The sequence below is a fragment of the Eubalaena glacialis genome, chromosome 5 (assembly GCF_028564815.1).
Source record: "Eubalaena glacialis isolate mEubGla1 chromosome 5, mEubGla1.1.hap2.+ XY, whole genome shotgun sequence".
Taxonomy (NCBI): Eukaryota; Metazoa; Chordata; class Mammalia; order Artiodactyla; family Balaenidae; genus Eubalaena; species Eubalaena glacialis.
Window position 1 is genome coordinate 417,565 of NC_083720.1, and position 19,991 is coordinate 437,555.

General features: G+C 49.9%; 1 protein-coding gene across 5 annotated transcripts in view; it reads left to right on the plus strand.

The window, feature by feature from the left end:
• TMEM175 (transmembrane protein 175) overlaps nt 1-19,991 on the plus strand; it is a 26,991-nt gene continuing 7,000 nt past the window's right edge. For 2 of the 5 annotated variants that reach the window (XM_061191841.1, XM_061191845.1), the window contains exons 1-8: nt 1-342; nt 14,481-14,641; nt 14,813-14,851; nt 16,456-16,553; nt 18,107-18,158; nt 18,285-18,320; nt 18,993-19,076; nt 19,436-19,600. In XM_061191841.1, coding sequence (XP_061047824.1) covers nt 14,489-14,641; nt 14,813-14,851; nt 16,456-16,553; nt 18,107-18,158; nt 18,285-18,320; nt 18,993-19,076; nt 19,436-19,600 — 627 coding nt within the window. In that variant the 5' untranslated portion in view covers nt 1-342; nt 14,481-14,488. The remainder of the gene's footprint in view (nt 343-14,480; nt 14,642-14,812; nt 14,852-16,455; nt 16,554-18,106; nt 18,159-18,284; nt 18,321-18,992; nt 19,077-19,435; nt 19,601-19,991) is intronic. The other 3 variants (XM_061191842.1, XM_061191846.1, XM_061191844.1) reach the window with 2 other exon arrangements.

The following is a 19,991-nucleotide window of genomic DNA, read 5'->3' on the forward strand; positions in this document are numbered from 1 at the left end:
TGCCGGCCTCGGAACGGACTTCAGGTGTCACGCTAGCAGAGGGCTGCCCGCGGGTGGTCTGGCCCCCCGGCGCGGCGCTCAACCGTCCCCACGTGGCCGTTTCCGCGGAGGCTGGTGCTCGGGGGCTCCCGGGGCTGGGCCGCACGGTGGGAGGAGCGGGTCGTGTCCGCGGAGCGCCGGGGGTCCCGCAGTGTCCGTCTTTTTAACGAGTTGGTTGCTACTAAAAGACTGAAGAGCTTAATTTTAGAAACCGAGTTTTGTAGCTTCTGTAGAAAAGTCAGATCTGGCAGCATTGGACCCAGAATACCGCGTGTCACCCATCACCTAGAGCTACCCCCTCAGGTAAGACACCACCACTTGCCTGACCCCTTGGCTCGTTTGTGTGCCCGGCTGCTTCCTGTAGGTCCTGGTGTAGAGCGTTCATCCCCAAACTGAGAACTGGAGCTGAAAGCCCTAGGCAGCGTCTTAACCCGCCTAGAATTTCAAGCTACTAAAAATCTCTTTCCAGACGGGCTAACGTGCGTTATCCTTAAAAGCAGCTTCGTTCATACAGTGCTTTACTGCTTGCAGTATCCTTTTATAAGTGTTCGCCTTAATGATCCTAGATTATCTTGGAGAACGCACAGTATAGTTAATCCCGCACCCCACACCCCGCCTTTGGGTGCAAAATGTGCTCAGCAGTGTCATTACCTGGCCAGGTGGCCAGGGTCTTGTTGATACAGCTAGTGATACAGCTAGAAGTCCACACAAGTTACGTGGCTTTTTCAGCTGGTGTGTTCGTCTGGTAAATGGAATACAAGGATTGGGGGCTCAGGAAAGAGCCCAGGCTGTATTTGGTTGTCCCTAGCATGTAGGTGGCAGTTGACTTGAAGAGCGCACCAAGGGGACACCATAGTTAGAAAGAGGGTACAGTGTTCAGAGGGGAGGAGCAGCCGGGGAAGCAGGAATAAAACTAAGAGAGCTTTATGTCACCGGACCAAAGAAAGATGTTGGGGGGGGGGCTGGTAATTAAAAGTGTCAAATGTCATTTAAAAGTAGGAAAAGTAGTAAAAGATGTATGTTGGATTTAGCAACATTGAGATCTTTGGTGACCTTGCCAAGAATAAATTGTTTCATTGGAAACTCTCCATTACCCTGAGTGGAAGAATAAAGAAATGGAGAGAGAGATGGTAAGTGGAGATAACTCAGTAAGTTTGGCTATGGAGAAGAAAGTGTGGGAGCTAGAGTTATGATGGATGTTGAGAGGTTGTAGGATGGGAGATTGCTGAGCAGCCTCCAGCTGATGGAAGGGGGCCAGTCAGTGTCTGCTGGGAAAGAAGGGACAGGTGCAAAGTGGTCCCCTAGAAGGTAGGAGGGAATGCTATCCAGAGCATAGGGAAGTGTTCACTTTGGATGTAAGAAAATCACTTTTCATCATAAAAGGAAGGGAGGAAGGTGGGTTGTAGTTGCAGGTAACTTTATATGTTTATTGGACTGAAAGCAAAGGAATTCTCTGTTTTCTTCTGTTTTCACTGTGAATAAGGAGAAGAAAACACCTCCCGAAAATGGGAAGGGAGGTAAGAAAGCTAAGATTTGAGCAGTGTGGAAAAGATCTAAAATAGCTTTTGTGGAAAACCTAGTGAATAACTCACTAGAAAGCATGATGTAGTCCAGGGCTCGTTTGAGTTTGGAGGCTATGGATTTATTCTGGTATGACCTACAGTTGGGTGGAGATTTTTAATAGTGTAATTACTTTGGAGACAAGAGTCTATTCAGACTTTGTATTTCGTACTGATGGAGCACTTTTTATATTGACACTGCACTAGGTGTTATAATAACACCATCTTAATCCAGATCTGTGTCTCCAGAACACACTTCCCTCCTGAACTCTTAGACATTAGTTCTTAGGTATCTCTCATATACATGAGATAGCTCATGTATACATGTCATATATATATGTCTAAAACTGAATTTATAGTCTTCATCGCCAAACCTGTCCCTTTGTAGTAAATTTCATAACAAAAGACTATAATCAGAAGTTAAGAAGATTATTTTATAATGATGAAAGCGTAAATTCATGAAAAGACATAACAATCCTAAACAGTTCTGCCCCTGATAATAGAGCTTTTAAATACATGAAGCAAAAACTAGCAGTAGTGCAAGGAGAGATAGACAAACCCACAATTGTAGTTGGAGATTTCAATACTTCTTTCTCAGATAATGATAGAACAAATACCCAGGAAATGACCAAGCGTATGGTAGAGTTGAGTGACACCAGCAACTTGATTTAATGGACATTTGTAGAATACACGTTATCAAATCTATAAACAACATTTACCAAGATGGATCATATTCTGGGCAAATACGTTTTCTGACCACAGTGGAATTAAGCTCGATATCAATAGCATATATCTGGAAAATCATCCAAATATTTGAAAACTGACTGACTCACTTTTAAATTACCCATAGGTCAAAGGAGAAATCAAAAGGGAAATTAAAATTTTGAACTAAATGAAAATGCAGCATTTCACAATTTGTGGCTAAAACACTACTAGAAGATAGGTCTCAAATCATTCATCTTAATAAACTAGAAAAATAAGAGCAAATGAAACTCAAAGTAAGTACAAAAAGGGAAATAATAAATATCAGCAGAAATCAATGAAATAGAAGACAAAAACAATAGAGAAAATCAATGAAACCAAAAGCTGAGTCTTTGAGAAGATAAATAAAATAGAGAAATTTCTGGCCAGGTTGAACAAGGAAAAAAAAGGTTAACAATATCATGAATGAAGGTGATGACATCATTGCTAAAAGGGTAATCGGAGAACATAAACAACTTTATGCCAATAAATTCAACGACTTGTACTAAAGGAACAAATTCCTTGGAAGACAATACCAAAACTCACTCCAGAAGAAATAGATAACCTAGATAGCTCTATAACTATTAAAGCATTGAATTTGTAGTTAAAAACTTTTCCTAAAAGAAAATTCCATACCTAGATGGCTTTACTGGGAATTCTACCAAACTAAAGAAGAAATAATACCAATTCTATATAGATTTTTAAAATTGAAAGAAGGAAATATGAATGCCAGCTCATTCTATAAGGATAGCATTATTCTAATGCCGAACTTTGACATAGGCATTACAAGAAAAGAAAACTGCAGACTAATGTTCCTCATGACAAAGATATAAAAATTCTTTTAAAACATTTTTTAGCAAACTGAATCCAATACTATATAAAAAGGATAATACAACATAACCAAGTGAGGTTCATCTTAGGAATGCAAGTTGGCTTAGTATTAAAAAATGGATCAATGTAATTTACAGTATTACAGTGAAAAAGAAAACCAAATGGGTCATCTCAATAGACATAGAAAAAGCATTTGATGGGGACGTCCCTGGTGGTCCAGTGGTTGACTCCACACTACCACTCCAGGGAGCACGGGTTTGATCCCTGATGGGGTAACTAAGATCCCACATGCCGCATGGCACAGCCGGAAAAAAAAAATTAAAAAAAAAAAAAAGCATTTGACAAAATCCAGCATCCATTCCCTGATTTAAAAAAAAAAACAAAAAACTGTCGGCAAACTAGGAATAAAATGAAAACTTCCTCAACATAATAAGGGCATCTATGAAAAACCTATAGCTGACCTATGGAATGATGAAAGACTGGATTTTTTTTTCCCTCCAAGATTGGGAACAAGTCTCTGGTCTCACCATTTCTATTCAACATTGTACTAGAAATTCTAGCCAATGTAATGAGGCAAGAAAAAGAAATTAAAAGCTTCCATATTGAAAAGGAATAAGGAAGATTGTTTATTTGAAGATCACATGATCATCCATGTCAGAGTTTCCCAACCTTGGCACTACTGACATTGTGGACCAGATAATTCCTCATTGGAGTGGAGGGGTGGTGTTTCCAGTGCACTGTAGGATGTTTAGCAGCACCCCTACCTCTGCCCCCGAGATAGTAGTACACACACCACTTGTCACAACCAAAAATGTCTCCAGGAGGGACTTCCCTAGTGGTCCAGTGGTTAAGACGTCGCCTTCCAATGCAGGGGGTGAGGGTTCGATCCCTGGTCAGGGAGCTAAGATCCCACATGACTCGCAGCCAAAAAAACAAAACATAAAACAGAAGCAATATTGGAACAAATTTAATAGACTTTAAAAATGGTCCACATCAAAAAAATCTTAGGAAAAATAATGTCTCCAGGCATTGCAAATGTCCCTTGAGGGGCAAAATTGCCCTCAGTTGAGAATCATTGTTCTAGGTAAAAAATCCATGGAAACTACAGAAAGAGCTACTAGAACTAGTGACTTTAGCAAGGTTGCAGGATACAAAGTTAATATGCAAAATAAATAAAAAGTTATTGCATATTTCTAAATAACTAGCAACAAATATTGGAAGTTGAAATTAGAAAAAAAACACTATTTATAAGAGCATCAAAAGATACCAAATCTTTGGGATAAATCTAAAATAGATGTGCAAGACTTACAACTGAAAACTAAAAAGGTTTGCTCAGAGACACTAAAGACCTTAATAAGTGGAAAGATACACAGTATTCATTAATTTAGAAAATTCAGGATCGTTAGGACATCAAATTAATCTATAGATTCAATGCCATTCCAATTAAAATCCCAGCAGACTTTTATTTTAATTGACACACTGATTTTAAAATTCATTTGGAACTGCAAAAGAGCGAGAATAGCCAAAGCAAGTTTGAACAAGGACAGATTTTTATGACTTACACTATCTAATTTCAGTAATCCAAATAGTACTCCAAATAGTGTGGTGTTGGTATAAAGATATATAAGTAGATCAATGGAACAGAATAAAAAGTCCAGAAATTGGCCCATGAGTATAAATATGTTCAGTTGATTCTGAATAAGGAATAAAGGTAATTGGAGAAAGGATGGTCTTTTCAACAAACGATGCTGGAAGAATTGGATATCCATATGTTTAAAAAAAGAGTGTTAATCCATACATTGCATCATATATGAAAAAACCCATAAAACTTCTAGAAAACAATCTGTGAGAATTTCCAATATGGCACCAAAGTACAATCCATAAAAAATAGATAAACGGGCTTCCCTGGTGGCACAGTGGTTGGGAATCCGCCTGCCAATGCAGGGGACACGGGTTCCAGCCCTGATCCAGGAAGATCCCACATGCCGCGGAGCAACTAAGACTGTGAGCCACAACTACTGAGCCTGCGTGCTGCAACTACTGAAGCCTGTGCGCCCGTGGTCCGCAGCAAGAGAAGCCACTGCAATGAGAAGCCTGCACACTGCAACGAAGAGTAGCCCCCTCTCAGCGCAACTAGAGAAAGCCTGCGCACAGCAACAAAGACCCAACACAGCCAAAAATAAATTAATTAATTAAATAAATTTAAAAAAATAGATAAACAGGAGTTCATCAAACTTAAGAACTTCAAAATACATTGTTGCAGATGTGCTTCAGTAGGTGAATGGATAAACTGTGGTGCATCTATAAAATGGAGTATTATTCAGTAATAAATAGAAATGAGCTACAAGCCGCAAAAAGACACAGAGGACCTTAGAAGCACGTCACCAAGTGAGAGAAGCCAGTCTGAAAACGACACATACTGTTAGATTCCAACTGCATAACCTTCTGGAAAAGGCAAGACTGGAGACAGTGGAAAGGTCCATGGTTGCTAGGGGTTTCGGGGGGAGGGAGGGATGAATAGGGGGAGCACAGGGGATTTTTAGGGCTGTGAAATCGTTCTGTGTGGTACTATAGTGGTGAATGCAAGTCATGCATTTGTCAACACCCATAGAACTACAACACAATGATGTGTCAGTGTGTCGGTGTTGGCTCATTGACTGTGCCACACTAATGTAAGATGTTAATGGTGGGGGAAAGTGGGGGGGGAATGAACGGGTATATGGGAGTTCTCTGTACTTTCCCTTCTATTATTCTGCAGACCTAAAACTGCTAAAAAAAAGTCTGTTGATTTAAATATATATGTGTGTGTATATTTATACACAAATATATAAACATATATTTTTTTTTTACATGTTGAGAGAATGAAAAGACAGTCCATACTGGGAGAAAATATCTGATAATGGACTTGTATACGGAATATAATACATAATATATATTTATATATATGTATATATGTAAAGAAAAATACACAATCCCTGCATAATCTTTCCAATAATTTCCACACTCCTGAAGGAGCTTACAAGGCTTTTTGTGATTTAGTCCTGCCTTATACTTCAGGTACACCTCCCAATTTGAGCCTGTGCTCCAGCCTTATCAAACTCCTTGCACTTTGATGCACACCGAGCTCTCACTATTAGACACACACACATACACACAGAGTCATTATTTGTCTTTCAATAATCCTCACAGCATTATTTGAGAATTAGAAGAAACAGGACATATAAAGTACTTGGAACAATGCTTGGTACTTAGTAAATGTTGGACAGATGTCACATATTGTTCTTATTGTCATTTTGTCATAAATATCTCCAGACAGCACTCTGGCATTTCCCGTTCTGAGCTTTCCCAGACTGAGCCCGCCCAGGACACCTTTGCCCCACCGCACCCTGAGGCGTAGCCAGCACCCTGCGTGATGCTCTGCAGGGTCACGAGCCTTCAGTTACCTCCTCTCTGTTATAGGAATTTTCAACTTCTCCCTCTTCCTGCCGTCGGAATTTAAAAATTCTTCAGTCTCTTCCATCTTAAGAAAAATCATTTCTCAACTCCACTCTCCTCTGCCTTCAGTCTTATGTTCTTTCCTTTGTCACCATGAGTCTTAAAAACTTGTGTGTGATGAAGGTTAGGTGTAGCTGACATGTTTTTGAACACTTATGTGCCAGGTGCTTTTTTTTTAGCCATGTAAAATGCACATAACAAAATTTACCATCTTAACCCTTTTTGAGTGCACAGTTCAGTGGCATTAAATACATTCACATTGCTGTGCAGCCGTCACCATCATCCGTCCACAGAACTCTTCATCTTGCAAAGCTGAAACTCTGGTCCTATTAAGCAGTAACTCCCACCTCTCCCCCCAGCTCCTGCCAACCACCCTTCTACTTTCTGTCTTTATGAATTTGACTCCTCTGGGGACCTCATGTAAGTGGGATCATACAGTATTTATCCTTTTGTGACTGGCTTATTTCACTTAGCATAGTGTCCTCAAGATTCAACCATGTCATAACATGTGAGAATTTCTTCCTTTTTAAGGTTGGATAATATTCCTTTGTAGATGTAGATGCCACATTTTGTTTAGATGTTCATCTGTAGATGAGCACTGGGGTTGCTTCCACCTCTTGGCTATTGCAGACAGTACTGCTGTGATCATTGGTGTACAAATATCTCTTCGAGTTTCTGCTTTCCATTCCTTTGAGTATATACGCAGAAGTGGAATTGCTGGATCCTATGTTAATTCTCTGCTTAATTTTTTGAGGAACCTCCATACTGTTTTCCACAGCAGCCGTACCATTTACATTCCCGCCCAGCAGTGCACAAAGGTTCCGCTTTCTCCACATCCTCACCAAGAGTTGCTGTTGTCCATCATTTATTTGTATTATGGCGTTCCTGGAGGGTGACTGTCCCGTGGTTTTGATTTGCTTTTCCCTAACACAACCCAATAATGTTGAACATCTTTTCATGTGCTAATTGGCTACTAGAATATCTTCTTTGGAGAAATATCTTTTCACATCCTTTGCCCATTTTTTGAATTGGGTTGTCTTTTTACTGTTGAGTTGTAAGAGTTCTGTATATATTTTGGATGCTAGAGTCTTACTAGATACATGATTTGCAAATATTTTCTCCCATTCTATGGATTGTCTTTCACTTCTTAATAGCGTCCTTTGAAGCACAAAAGTTAAAATTTTGACGAACTCCAATTTATTTTTTGTTGTTGCTTGTGCTTTTGGTGTCATATTTAAGAACTCTTTGCCAAATGTGAGGCCACGAAGATTTTCTCCAGTGTTTTAACTCTTACATTTAGGTCTTTGATCCATTTTTAGTTAATTTTTGTATGTGGCATGAGGTAATATCCAAATTCATTCTTTTGCATGTGGGTATCCAGTTGTCCCAGCAATATTTGTTGAAAAGACTATTCTTTCCCCATTGAATGGCTTTGACACCCTATTGCAAATCAGTTAACCGTAAATGTAGTGGTTTACTTCTGAACTCTCAATTCTCTTCCATTGATCTATATATCTGTCTTTATGCCAATACTGCACTGACTTGATTACCATAGCTTTGCACTGAGTTTTGAAATTGAGAAGTGTGAGTCCTCAGCTTTGTTCTTTTTCAAGACTGTTTTGGCTACTCCTTAAATAGCCAGGGGTTCCTTAAATTTACATATGAATTTTAGGGTCAGCTTGTAAATTTCTACATGGAAGGCAGCTGGAATTTTGATAGGGATTGCATTGAATCTGTAGATCAATTTGGGAAGTATTGCCATGTTAACAATATTAAATTTTCTAATCCATGAATAGAGGATGTCTTTTCACTCTTTCAACAATGTTTTGTACTCCTTTTTTTAAAGATTATTTATTATTTATTTATTTATTTATTTATTTATTTTTGGCTGCATCAGGTCTTAGTTGCGGCATGCGGGATCTTTGTTGAGGCATGCAGGATCTTTCCTTGTGGTGCACGGGCTCTTCGTTGTGGTGCACGGGCTTCTCTCTAGTTGTGGCGTGCGGGTTTTCTCCTCTCTAGTTGTGGCGTGCAGGCTCCAGGGCACGTGGGCTCTGTAGTTGTGGCACGTGGGTTCCAGAGCGTGTGGGCTCTGTAGTTTGTGGCACACGGGCTCTAGTTGAGGCGCGTGAGCTCAGTAGTTGTGGCATGCAAGCTTAGTTGCCCCGTAGCATGTGGGATCTTAGTTCCCTGACCAGGGATCGAACCCACGTCCCCTGCATTGTAAGGCGGATTCTTTTTCACTGGACCACCAGGGGAGTCCCTGTACTCCTTTGTTAAATTTGTTCCTAAGTATTTTTGATGCTATTATAAATGTAATTGTTTTCTTAAATTTATTCTCAGATTGGTTATTGCTAGTAAATAGCAATGCAGTTTGTTTTGTATATTGATCTTATTTCCTGCAAACTTGCTGAACTCATTTATTAGTTCTAATAGTTGTCTTGTGTGGATTCCTTAGGATTTTCTATATACAGAATCACATCATCTACAAATAAAGATAGTTTTACTTCTTTCTTTCCAGGCTGTATGCCTTCTGTTTCATTGTCTTGCATAGTTGCCATGGGTAGAACCCCGAGCAGTGTTGAACAGATGTGCTGAGAGCAGACATCCTCGTCTTGTCACTGATCTGAGGGGGGTAGTTTTCAGTCTTTCACCATTGAGTGTGATATTAGCCCTTTATCAGGTTGAGGAAATTTCCTTCCATTCCTATTTTGTTGAATAGTTTTTATCATGAAGAGGTGTTAGATTTTGTCAAATGCTTTTTCTGCATTTATTAAGATGATAGTTTTTGTCTTTTTTTCTATTGATATGGTGTGTTCCAGTAATTGATTTTTTAATTTTAAACCAACCTTGCGTTCCTGGAATAAATCCCACTTAGCATGGTATATAATTATTTTTATATGTTGCAGAATCCATTTGTTAACATTTTGTTGAGGATTTTTGTGTCTATATTTGATATTTACTGACTTTTTAAAAATAAAATTTAATTGAAAGAAACTTAAACATACAAAAAGTGTAGAAAGCAATATAATGGACATCTGTTTCCCCAGATTAACCCATGCCTAAAGAAACACATTACCTTTTGTCTTATTTTTGTCAGGATGGTCTTCTTTTCCCTTCGCCCCCTCCGCCTGCTCTTCTCGGCTCCTCTCTCTCCCTCCCTTCTGTAAAGTATTAAGTTTAGGGACTTCCCTGGTACTCCAGTGGTTAAGAATCTGCCTTCCAATGCAGGGGACGCGGGTTCGATCCCCGGTCAGGGAACTAAGATCCCACATGCCGCGGGGCAACGAAGCCGGCGCGCTCTAGAGCCTGTGTGCCACAACTACTGAGCCCACGTGCCACAACTAGAGAGCCTGCGCGCTGCAATGAGAGATCCCTCATGCCGCAGCTAAGACCTGACGCAGCCAAATAAATAAACAAATAAATTTTTTTTAAAAGTTAAAAGAAAAAAGTATTAAGTTTAGTGCTGGCCAAGATGAGGAAGTCCCCTTCCGGCTGCCTCTCCCGCTGATTACAGGTAAAAACTCTGGACAAAATATTAAAAGAAAAAGTATGCAAAAGGCAACAGGTTGGAAAGGGCAGTCAAAACTTGAATCAGTGACCACACATGTGAGTTTTCCATTTTTTCACTCTTCCTCCTCGTGGCTTTGACCCTAGGCCAGTTCCCAGTTGTGGACCTGGGCAGTGAGGGCTGCTGTACCCCATCTTTCTGCCTGTAGCAACTATGAAGGGGGCCCCAACAAGCAGGAGTATGTGAGTGAGAGGCAAAGGAACTAGAATAATCCAAACAGTTTTGGAAAAAAAACAAAGTTGGAGGACTCTAGCAGATATCAAGACTTACTGTGAAGCTATAATCAAGGCAGTGTGAAACTGGCAAAGGATAAATGCATAATCAGTGGGACAGAATGGACACTCCCCAGATAGACCCACACAAATGTGGTCTGTTAGTTTTTGACCAAGGTGTGTGCAAAGGGAATTCAGTGGAGAAGGGACAGTCTTTTCAACAAGAAGTGTTGGAATAACCAGACGTCCATCTGCAAGAAAGGGAAACTTGACTATACTTTGTATGTTATATAAAAATTAACTCAAAATTGATTGTAGACCAAAAGTAAAACCTCAAACTTTAAAACTTCTAAAAGAAAACAGAAAATCTTTGTGCTCTTGGGTTAAGCAAAGCATTGTTAGATATGACACCAAGAGAATGATCCATAAATGAAAAGGTGGCGAGTTGGAATTCATCCAGATTTAAAGATTTTTTTTGATGTGGACCATCTCCAAGGTCTCCGCTGAATTTGTCACAATGCTGCCCCTGCTTTACATTTGGTTTCTTGACCTTGAGTCACGCGGGATCCCAGCTCCCCGACCAGGGACTGAACCCGCACCTCTCGCATTGGAAGGTGAAGTCTCAACCACTGGACCGCCAGGGAAGTCCCATCAGAGTTTAAAACTGACATTCTCGGGGCTTCCCTGGTGGCGCAGTGGTTGAGAATCTGCCTGCTAATGCAGGGGACACGGGTTCGAGCCCTGGTCTGGGAGGATCCCACATGCCGCGGAGCAACTAGGCCCGTGAGCCACAATTACTGAGCCTGCACGTCTGGAGCCTGTGCTCTGCAACAAGAGAGGCCGCGATAGTGAGAGGCCCACTCACCGCGATGAAGAGTGGCCCCCACTTGCCGCAACTAGAGAAAGCCCTCGCACAGAGACGAAGACTCAACACTTTTAAGACTCAGCCATAAAATAAATAATAAATAAATAAATAAATAAAGAGGATGCATTTCAAATTGTCTAAATGTAAAAAAAATTAAAAAAATAAAAAACTGACATTCTCCTGAAGACTGGTAAGAGAAGGAAAGACAAGCCACATAACTGAGAGAAAATGCCTGCGAATTACATATCTAACAACGGACTTCTAACCACGATGTGGAAGGAACTCTCAATATTCAGTAAGAATACAAATAACCCCTCAAAAGAGTGAACAAAAGATTCTAGCAGACACTTTGCCACAAAAGATGTACAGTTAAAAAGTAGGCACGTGAGAATACCCAGCTGGTCAATACGAAAGTGCAAATTAAACCACAGTGAGGTAGCACATCTCTCAGAACAGCTATAATTAAAAATTCATTAAATTTTAAAAAGACCCTCCAAACCAAGTGCTGGCGAGGGTGGGGAGCAGATGCAGCTCTCACACACTGCTGGTGGGAATGCAGAGCGGTGCAGCTACTTCGGTAAATGGTTTGGCAGTTTCTTGTAAAGTTGACACGTACTTACTAAATGACCCAGCAGACCCCTTCTGAGGTATTCGCCCAAGAGAAATAAAACAGGTGTACACAAATACCTGTGTGTAAATCTTTATAGTGGCTTTATTCTTAACTGCTAAAACCGTGAATGACCTGTTTCCCAACTGGTGGATGGATAAACAGGTACATTCATGCAGTACAATTAACTACACAGCAGTAAAAAACATGTTACTGATACTCCCCAGACATGGGTACATCTCAGATGCATTGTGCTAAGTAAAAGAAGCCAGACTCAAGAGGTTCTTTGGGGTACAAGTCCATTTATGGGACAATCTGGAAAAGGCAAAGTGACAGTAACAGAAAACACAAGCGGTGGCCAGGGTTTGGGTGGAGGAAGGCCTGCCCACAAAGGGACTGCTCGGGGACAGAACTGCTTTGTGACTGAGGCCATGGTTACACACCTTGTGCATTTGTCTAAATCTCAGTGCTGGGCACCAGAAGGAGTGATTCTTCCTGTGTGTAAACTTTAAAAAGTGAATCCAGTGAGAGAGAAATTAGAGATGCAGATGAGAGCTAGAGCCCCATCTTCACCCATCCTCCACCCCGCCCCGCCTGGATCACCGCAGTGCTGTCCTGTTTGTGTTACTGTGCTCTTCCTGGTGCGTGTGTGTACGTCGGTGGTGTGACACGACGTGTGTTCCTGCACGTGATCCATCCCGTTCAGCGTCGTGGCTCTGAGTTTTTGCATGTGGGTTGTTTCATCGGTTGTCACTTACTGTCTCAGTCTGCTCTGGCTGCCACGACAAGATGCCACAGACTGGGACCTCGGACAACAGGACTTTATTTCTCACAGTCCTGGAGGCTGGAAGGCCCAGATCAGGGTGGCAGCCAGTTCAGTTTCCCGTGAGGCCACGTCCTGGCCTGCAGACACACAGCAGAGGGAGGGAGCACGCTGGTCCCCTCCTGTCAGGGCACCCATCCCACCCTGGGCCCCACCCTCCCGGCCTCCTCTAACCCTAGTCACCTCCAGAGGCCCCACCTTCTGTCCCATCCCCCGGGGTGGGGCTCGACACGCGACACGTGCATATTCGGGGCACAAACAGCGCACAGCCCTTGGTAGCAGCTCCCTTAGCGGGTAATACTGTGCCGCCTGTCAGTCAGTCAGAACGTGTGTGACTTTCGTCGTCGAGGTGAACTGCTCCACGAGGCCCGCGGTCCCCACCTCGTGTGCGCCCTGGGGCTGGCCGCCTGGCGGCGGGCACCGCAGCCCTGCCCGGCTGCTCAGTGGTCTCCCGGTGGCTGAGGTGCCCTGCACTCCCTGCCAGCTTCTGCATCCCCTGCGCCCTCGCCGCCTCTTAACTCACTGACTTGTGCAAAGCTGACTGTCCTCTCGTCGGTTTCCTTTGCGTTTCCCAGGCTGCCGAGTATCTTACAGGTGTATCCGCACTTCGGTCTTCCTGTCCGGAAATCCCCGCGAGCCTCCTTTCTCCATCCTGGGGGCGGGGCTCTGTCTTTGTCCTGTCCTGGGAGGCTCGCGTGCTGTTAGCTTTAACGTCCAGCTGCACCTCGGAGCGCCTCCTCGCTCTCACTCTCGCTCGGGCTCCTGGCGCTCTGCCGGGGTCGGCAGTGTCCTCTTCAGGGGAAGACCAGGGCGCCCTTTCGCCTCCAGTCTTCCCTCTCGGGGGGTTCACCGCTCGGGCCACCCGTCCTGGAGGAGCCCTGGCATCCTGCGCTCTGGACCCTCCTCCTACTCCTTCCCGTGCGCCTCGGCGCAGTCCTGCCCCCACGCCACCGCGGGGCGTCTCGTCCTCTCGGAGAGCCTTTGCGGGTGACTCCAGCCCTGACCTCTTTCCCGACCTCTCGATGCTGTCCCTCTGCCCAGGCACAGCTCCGTGGCAGAGAACGCGCGCTGCCTTCAGCAAGGAGCCTGGTGCCTCACAGGGGCCACGGCCTGCCCCCGCGGAGTTCCCGCTGCGGGGCCCCGACTCCGTTCCCGGGAGGCACTGGCATCTCTTCTGCCCGGAGCCCCGTCAGCTGGCACCTCGCTTGTCTTCCCAGCCCACCTCTGATACTGAGTTGTCCAGGGAGCTCTGCCATGGGAGGTTCGCTGGCGGGTGCCCGACCAGTCCCCCAGGCCGCCTGCCAACAGGAGGAGCGAGAGCGCCCTCCAGTGGGGCAGCAGCCGGGGCAGCTGGGGCAGCTGGCTTTCCACGCAGGGCCTTGATTCCCCCAAAGGTCGCATCACGGCTGTGATGCAGGGTGCAATGGGAGCAGGGACACGGCGGTGTCTGGTTGGGGTCAAGAGTGTCACGCCCAGCCCCGGAGCACCCACCATATGTGCCGTGTGCCTTCGCCTGCCTCTCCTGTCCCTGGAGGGGACACAGTCACAGGGTGTGTCTCCCAGGTCACAGGCCCCTCTTCTAGAAGGCTGCCTGGGAGAGGAGAACGGGGCAGAGGAAGCAGCGGCAGGGCCCCTCTGCCCAGCCCCGCCCAGCAGGGTGGCTCCTCCTCGGCCCCCCTGCCCTGTGTCACGGCCCCCAGGGGCACCCCGCGGGCTCAGACCTGTGCTTCCTCCCAGGCTCCACCATGTCCGGGCCCCGGACCCCAGAGCCAGCCCTAGATGGGCAGGGAGCCTCCTCCACGGGCTCACAGGACGAGGACATGGCTGACGGGATCCAGCACTCACATCGCATGCTCAGCTTCAGCGACGCGCTTCTGTCCATCATTGCCACCGTAATGGTCCGTGCGGGGCCCCACCCAGCACGGGCCCTGACCCGGGGCCCCGAGGCTGCTGGGGGTGGGGAGGAGCAGCCCAGGACTGGCCTGAGTCCCCGGCACGTGGCATCCAGGGAGCAGTCAGTGCCCAGCCCAAGAAGTGTTCCTGGGTTCGTGTTGTGTCTGTTCTCCTAGATCCTGCCTGTGACCCACACGGAGATCTCCCCGGAGCAGGTACTTGGGACAGTCTGCAGTGTCTGGTGTGCGGGCGAGGGTCCAGGAGGCGCAGGCCCCGAGCTCGAGGCCGGGCTCCGCTCGGGCGTACCTGGCTGGGAGGGCCAGGCCGTCCGCCGCGTCCCCCAGCGATGCCATCCAGCCCCGGTGCCCTCGCGCTGAGCCCTGAGAAAGGCAGGAGCGCCTGGAGGCTGGCGCGGACTGTGCCGGCAGGCGTCACGGGGAAGCTCCCTGGGCTCTCTGTCTGTCTCGCTGGTGTGCCCCTCAGAGCAGGTGCTTGGGGAGCAGAGGGCGGCCGGCCTGCCGGGCGTGGGCCTGCGCCATGAGCAGGGAGGTGAGTGGGAAACGAGGTTTTTCCATTGCTAGTCAGTTTGGAATATTTCCATTTTATAAGTAAAATAGCCACACGTCGCAGCACCTCAGAAACCGGACGTGATTCCGGGAGACGTTCGGAGTTCGCGGGCGTGTGTGTGTGCGAGCACAGCTCTCTGGGCCCCTCACGTCGAGCGTGGGTCACCTCTGGGCTCCAGGATGCGCAGTGCTGGCCCAGGACGTGTGGCCGTGGTCTGGCTGCAGCCCAACCAGCACACTTAGCCTGGACACTGCCGGGAGTCATCTGCGGGAGGTGATATCGCTACTTCTCGTAGGGTTTGGATGAGAATTAAACAGAAATGATGGTCGAGCCTGACCTTGGCAACTGGCACCTGGCGCGGTGAGCAAAGGGCCCCATGCGGCTTCCTCTGCTCCGGGGCACCGCCTCCCCAAAGGGGGCCTGGGGGCTGCGCTCCGGCCAAGCTCAGGAAAGCCGTGTGCCCACCGGGGGCCTCGACGCTCTCCTGGCTGTGCCTGCTCCAGAACCTTCTGGGGACCTCGGTGCCACCAGTCTCAGAACAGGGTGGTGGGTGTGCATGTGAGATGCGGGAGGTGATGGGACGCGCGGGCCTGGAGCTCCTCGCCTCTCTGCGGTCGGGGTCGTGACCTCCGTTGACCCACGAGAGGGCTCTGAGCCAGAAGGTTCCGCGGTGGCGGGGAGACTCCTTCAGGGGAGGCGCCGAGGACCCTCCTGACACGAAGGAGAGGGTTCATCAAGGCCAGAGGACCCAGGGATCTGGAAACGGTGCTGCTCATGTGGTCTCAGACAACCAGCAGACACGGGCAAGGCACCGGTTTTGCATTTGGAGTGTTCGCTGACAAAGCTTAAACCCTCCCCCGGCCTGGGGGCCCAGCTTCCTGTGCAGCCCGTCACCCGGCGTCCAGACACCGCGGCCCTCTCGCCAGGCCTCGCAGTTGCTTCGGGATCACTTACCGGTGACGCCGTGACTTCGTGTGGCTGCACGGCCTGTGGCCACCCTGCCAGGATCCTGGGAGAGGCTCGGCGAATCCTCTCTGCCTCCAGAGCTGGCATTTCGGGGGGCCTGCCATGTTGGGAAGATGGGGAGCCTCCGGAGGGGCCTCAGGGACAGCCCGGGACTGAGGCTGAGCCTTGGTGGGCGGAGGTGGGGGCTCCCAGGTGCTTGTCCGGCCCCCCGGGGCCTGGTGCCTGGGGGCGGGGCCGCCGGCTGCCGTGGGTGAATCTGTCTGATGCTGATGCGCTTCTGTTCCAGGAGTTTGACAAGAGTGTCCAGAAACTTCTAGCCACGAGGATCGCTGTGTACCTGATGACCTTCCTCATCGTGACTGTGGCCTGGGCGGCACACACGAGGTACGGGCAGGCTGGGGCCTGTTTCCGGGCTGGCAGCCACATTGTGGCTGGCTGGGTGTGTGCCCAGCAGGTGTGGCCTCGCCCTGGCCGAGGGTCAGGGTGGCAGTGGGGGTGCACTCAGCGCTGATGAGCTGTCCTCGGGGTGGATGGTGGCCCCGCCCTCCGGGGCTGAGTCACAAGGGGTCACGTTAGTGGGCTGCCTCTCCCCCTCCCCCTCCCTCCCCTCCCCCTCCCCCTCCCTCCCCTCCCCCTCCCCCTCCCTCCCCCTCCCCCACCTCCCCTCCCCTCCCCTCCCCTCCCCCTCCCCTCCCCCTCCCCCTCCCCTCCCCTCCCCTCCCCTCCCCTTCCCCCTCCCCCTCCCCTCCCCCAGCCCTCCCTGCCAAGTCCTCGCTCAAGCCTCTGCTTTCTCCTCTGCACACTGCAGCAACAGGGCTTACACCCCAGGGCCGGGACAAACAGGGTGCCGGGTGCAGCACTGGCCAGGCCGCTGTGAGCCCGGGCAGGGCAAGGGCAGGGCTGTGGGCTGACCACCTCTGCTGCACTGTGACACACATGCTGTGCACGGCCCCTCCGTCCTGGTCCCTGGACTCTGGTGAGGAGGGTGAGGCCTCGGGACACACGCTCCAGGGCCCGAGCTCTCTGTTAACGAGGAAAAGGCTCCTTAGGACCCAAGGGGGACAGGGCCCCAGAGCTGTGGGCGTCACCTGAGCCCCCGATGGGGTGGGAGGACCAGGAGGGCCCCCGGAGATGGGTGGGGATGGGCTGGGGTGCTGACATCTCGGTTACAAAATGCTCCCCAGCGAGTTGCTGGGGATGCAGGAAGCCAGGAGCCTACAAGGCAGCGGCCCTCGGGTTAAAAGTGTCTCTGAACATTTATACACCACATACTTGTTTTCAGCAAAGTGGCTGTTTCTGGTGGGGACACGTGACCCTCTTTAAAGGCTTTCCTCTCCTGCCTCCTTGTTCACAGAAAGCAAGAGGCCCAAGGGCTGGCGAGAGTCAGGGGGGCCACAGCCGCCTCTGTCCAGTCCTGCCGGTGGCCGTGCGGGCCGCTGGCGGGGCCGGCTCCCCATTAGCCCCGCCCGCCCTGCAGAGTGGACAGGGCCGTACGGGCCTCATTTGCGGGCTGTTCAGCGGAGCCCACCCCCCTCTGCCAGAGGTCCCGCCTGCTGGGAGCGGCACAGACCCACACTGGGTCCGGGGCTCGGCTGCCATCTCGGGGCCACAGCCCCTACCTCTGACTTTTAGAGAAGTGCCTGGCCCCTGAGGCTGCCTCCCGGCCGCCCTTGGCCCCTGGCCGGGTGCAGACCTCCCCAATGGGGGGAGAAGGCCATGTCCTCGTGGGTCAGAACCCTGGGGGGACCGTGTGGGGGCCAGGGAGGGGCTGGGGCCTCAGGAGCTCTGCCTGCTTCCTGACTCCGTTTTCAGGCTTCTGTCCGCGTCTTCCCGTCTCGGTGTGAAACCGTCTCTGTTGTATGAGCGTCTGTATTTGATGCCGTTAGAACCATGTTTACTGACAGCATGACTTTTCCTGTTTTCCTTAAATTGTTGAGATTGTTCCAAGTTGTTGGGAAAATAGACGATACGCTTGCCCTGCTTAACCTGGTGAGTTTCTTCTTTGGTTTCTGTCTGTGCTCAGCTCCCCGGTGCCCCTGGGTGTGCGGGCTGGGACGCGCCCACTCCCAGGGCCCCGCACGCCGCCCTCAGCCCCCCTTCCTCCCTCCCTCCCAGGCCTGCATGATGACCATCACCTTCCTGCCTTTCACAGTGAGTCACAGGGATTTCCGCTCCCACTTCCACCTGGGGGTCCAGCCTGCCCTGCACTGGGCAGGAGGACTCTGACCCTAAGATGCTCCCTTCTCAGAAGCTCTCAGACCACTGGGAGGTCCAGGGCCTGGACCACGGGGTTGCAGAGAGGAGAGAAGGTTCCGGGGGAAGGGGCGACCCTGGGTTTCCAGGCTGAATGGAGTGGGGAGGCTTCCAGGGCCCCAAGCGGGGCTCTCAGGGGCAGAGACACCAGCCTGGCCTCCAAGGGTGCAGTGAGGGGCGCCCTCTCCGTGCTCCCTAAGGCTCTCGGCTCCTGCCTGAACCCCAGAGCCCATGGCCTCCTGGCCGACCTGGGCTCGTCCCCAGCACGTGACCCCTCCGTCTCCTCACCCCGCAGCGCCCTCTGATTCTGACAGAGAGCGGGGCTCTGGGTACGGAGCACGTCACAGAGAATTGGGGCCTGGGGAGTCTTTATGAATCTGATAAGCTTGCAGCTTTAAAGGCTTCAGGCGTTGGGTGTAATGGCTCTTGTGAGAGAGACGCCTCCAGGGCTCAGGCCGCTTCCACCCAAGACAGCTCTGCTGCTGACCGGGCAGAGCCCAGCTGATGCATGGGGGCTCACGGGCCCCGGGGCCCTGCGGGTTCTGATTCTGTGGGTTTTTCTGGCTGCAGTTTTCCTTGATGGTGGCCTTCCCCGAGGTGCCGCTGGGCATTCTTCTGTTCTGTGTGTGTGTGATGGCCGTCGGGGCCGTGCAGGTAGGACACCGGCACCCCGCCCCCACACCCCGTCCTCGTGGAGCAGGAGTTGTAGCGCGTGCCCGGGCCGCCCGTGGTGGGAGCTGTGCAGACGCCACCCGCCACGCAGCGCCTGCCACGGGGCACCCGCGTGGGCTGCAGCAGGACAAAGCCAGAGACGCTCGGGGCCTGGGCTTCCTGTGCCGACGTGGAGAGAGAGTGAAATGGGGCCACCGGCACCCTCGGGCGGGGCTCTCTGAGACCCACACCTGACCCCCAGAGCAGAGCGAGGGCTCCCGTCCGCTCTGCACCCCCAGAACATCCTGCAGCGAGCCCCACCCGAGACCCTGCTCGCACCCTGCAGCCCGCCTTTCCCGCAGGCGCTGATCGTGGTCTACGCCTTCCACTTCCCCCACCTGCTGAGCCCCCAGATCGAGTGCTCGGCCCACCGGGCCCTCTACCGGCAGCACATCCTGGGCATCATTCTCCGGGGCCCGGCGCTGTGCTTGGCTGCGGCCGGCTTCTCCCTCTTTTTCTACCCAGTGGTGAGTCGGGGTGGGGGGCCCACCGGGGGGCTGCTCTGCAGGGAGGAGCCCGCGTGGGTGAACACGGCACACGCCCAGTGGGCCCGGGAGGCCGTGCGCCTTCTAAAGACGTGCCTGAGTAGGAACGTGAGCCGCCGGAAGAGAGAGAAGGTGAAGAGAGAAACTCCAGAGCAGGAGAGACTGGAGTGGAGAAGAGGGAGGTGCAGGCGTGGGTGGAGCTGGGCCAGGGCCGGGCGGACGCACCCCCAGCGTCCAGGGAGAGACGGCGGCCGCGCGGGCAGAGCCGGGCGGGACTCCATCCACGGCGCCCTCGAGCCTGCAGCTTGTGCTTTTTTTTTTAAATTTACTTATTTATTTTCTCCTTTTTATTGGAGTGTAGTTGCTTTACACT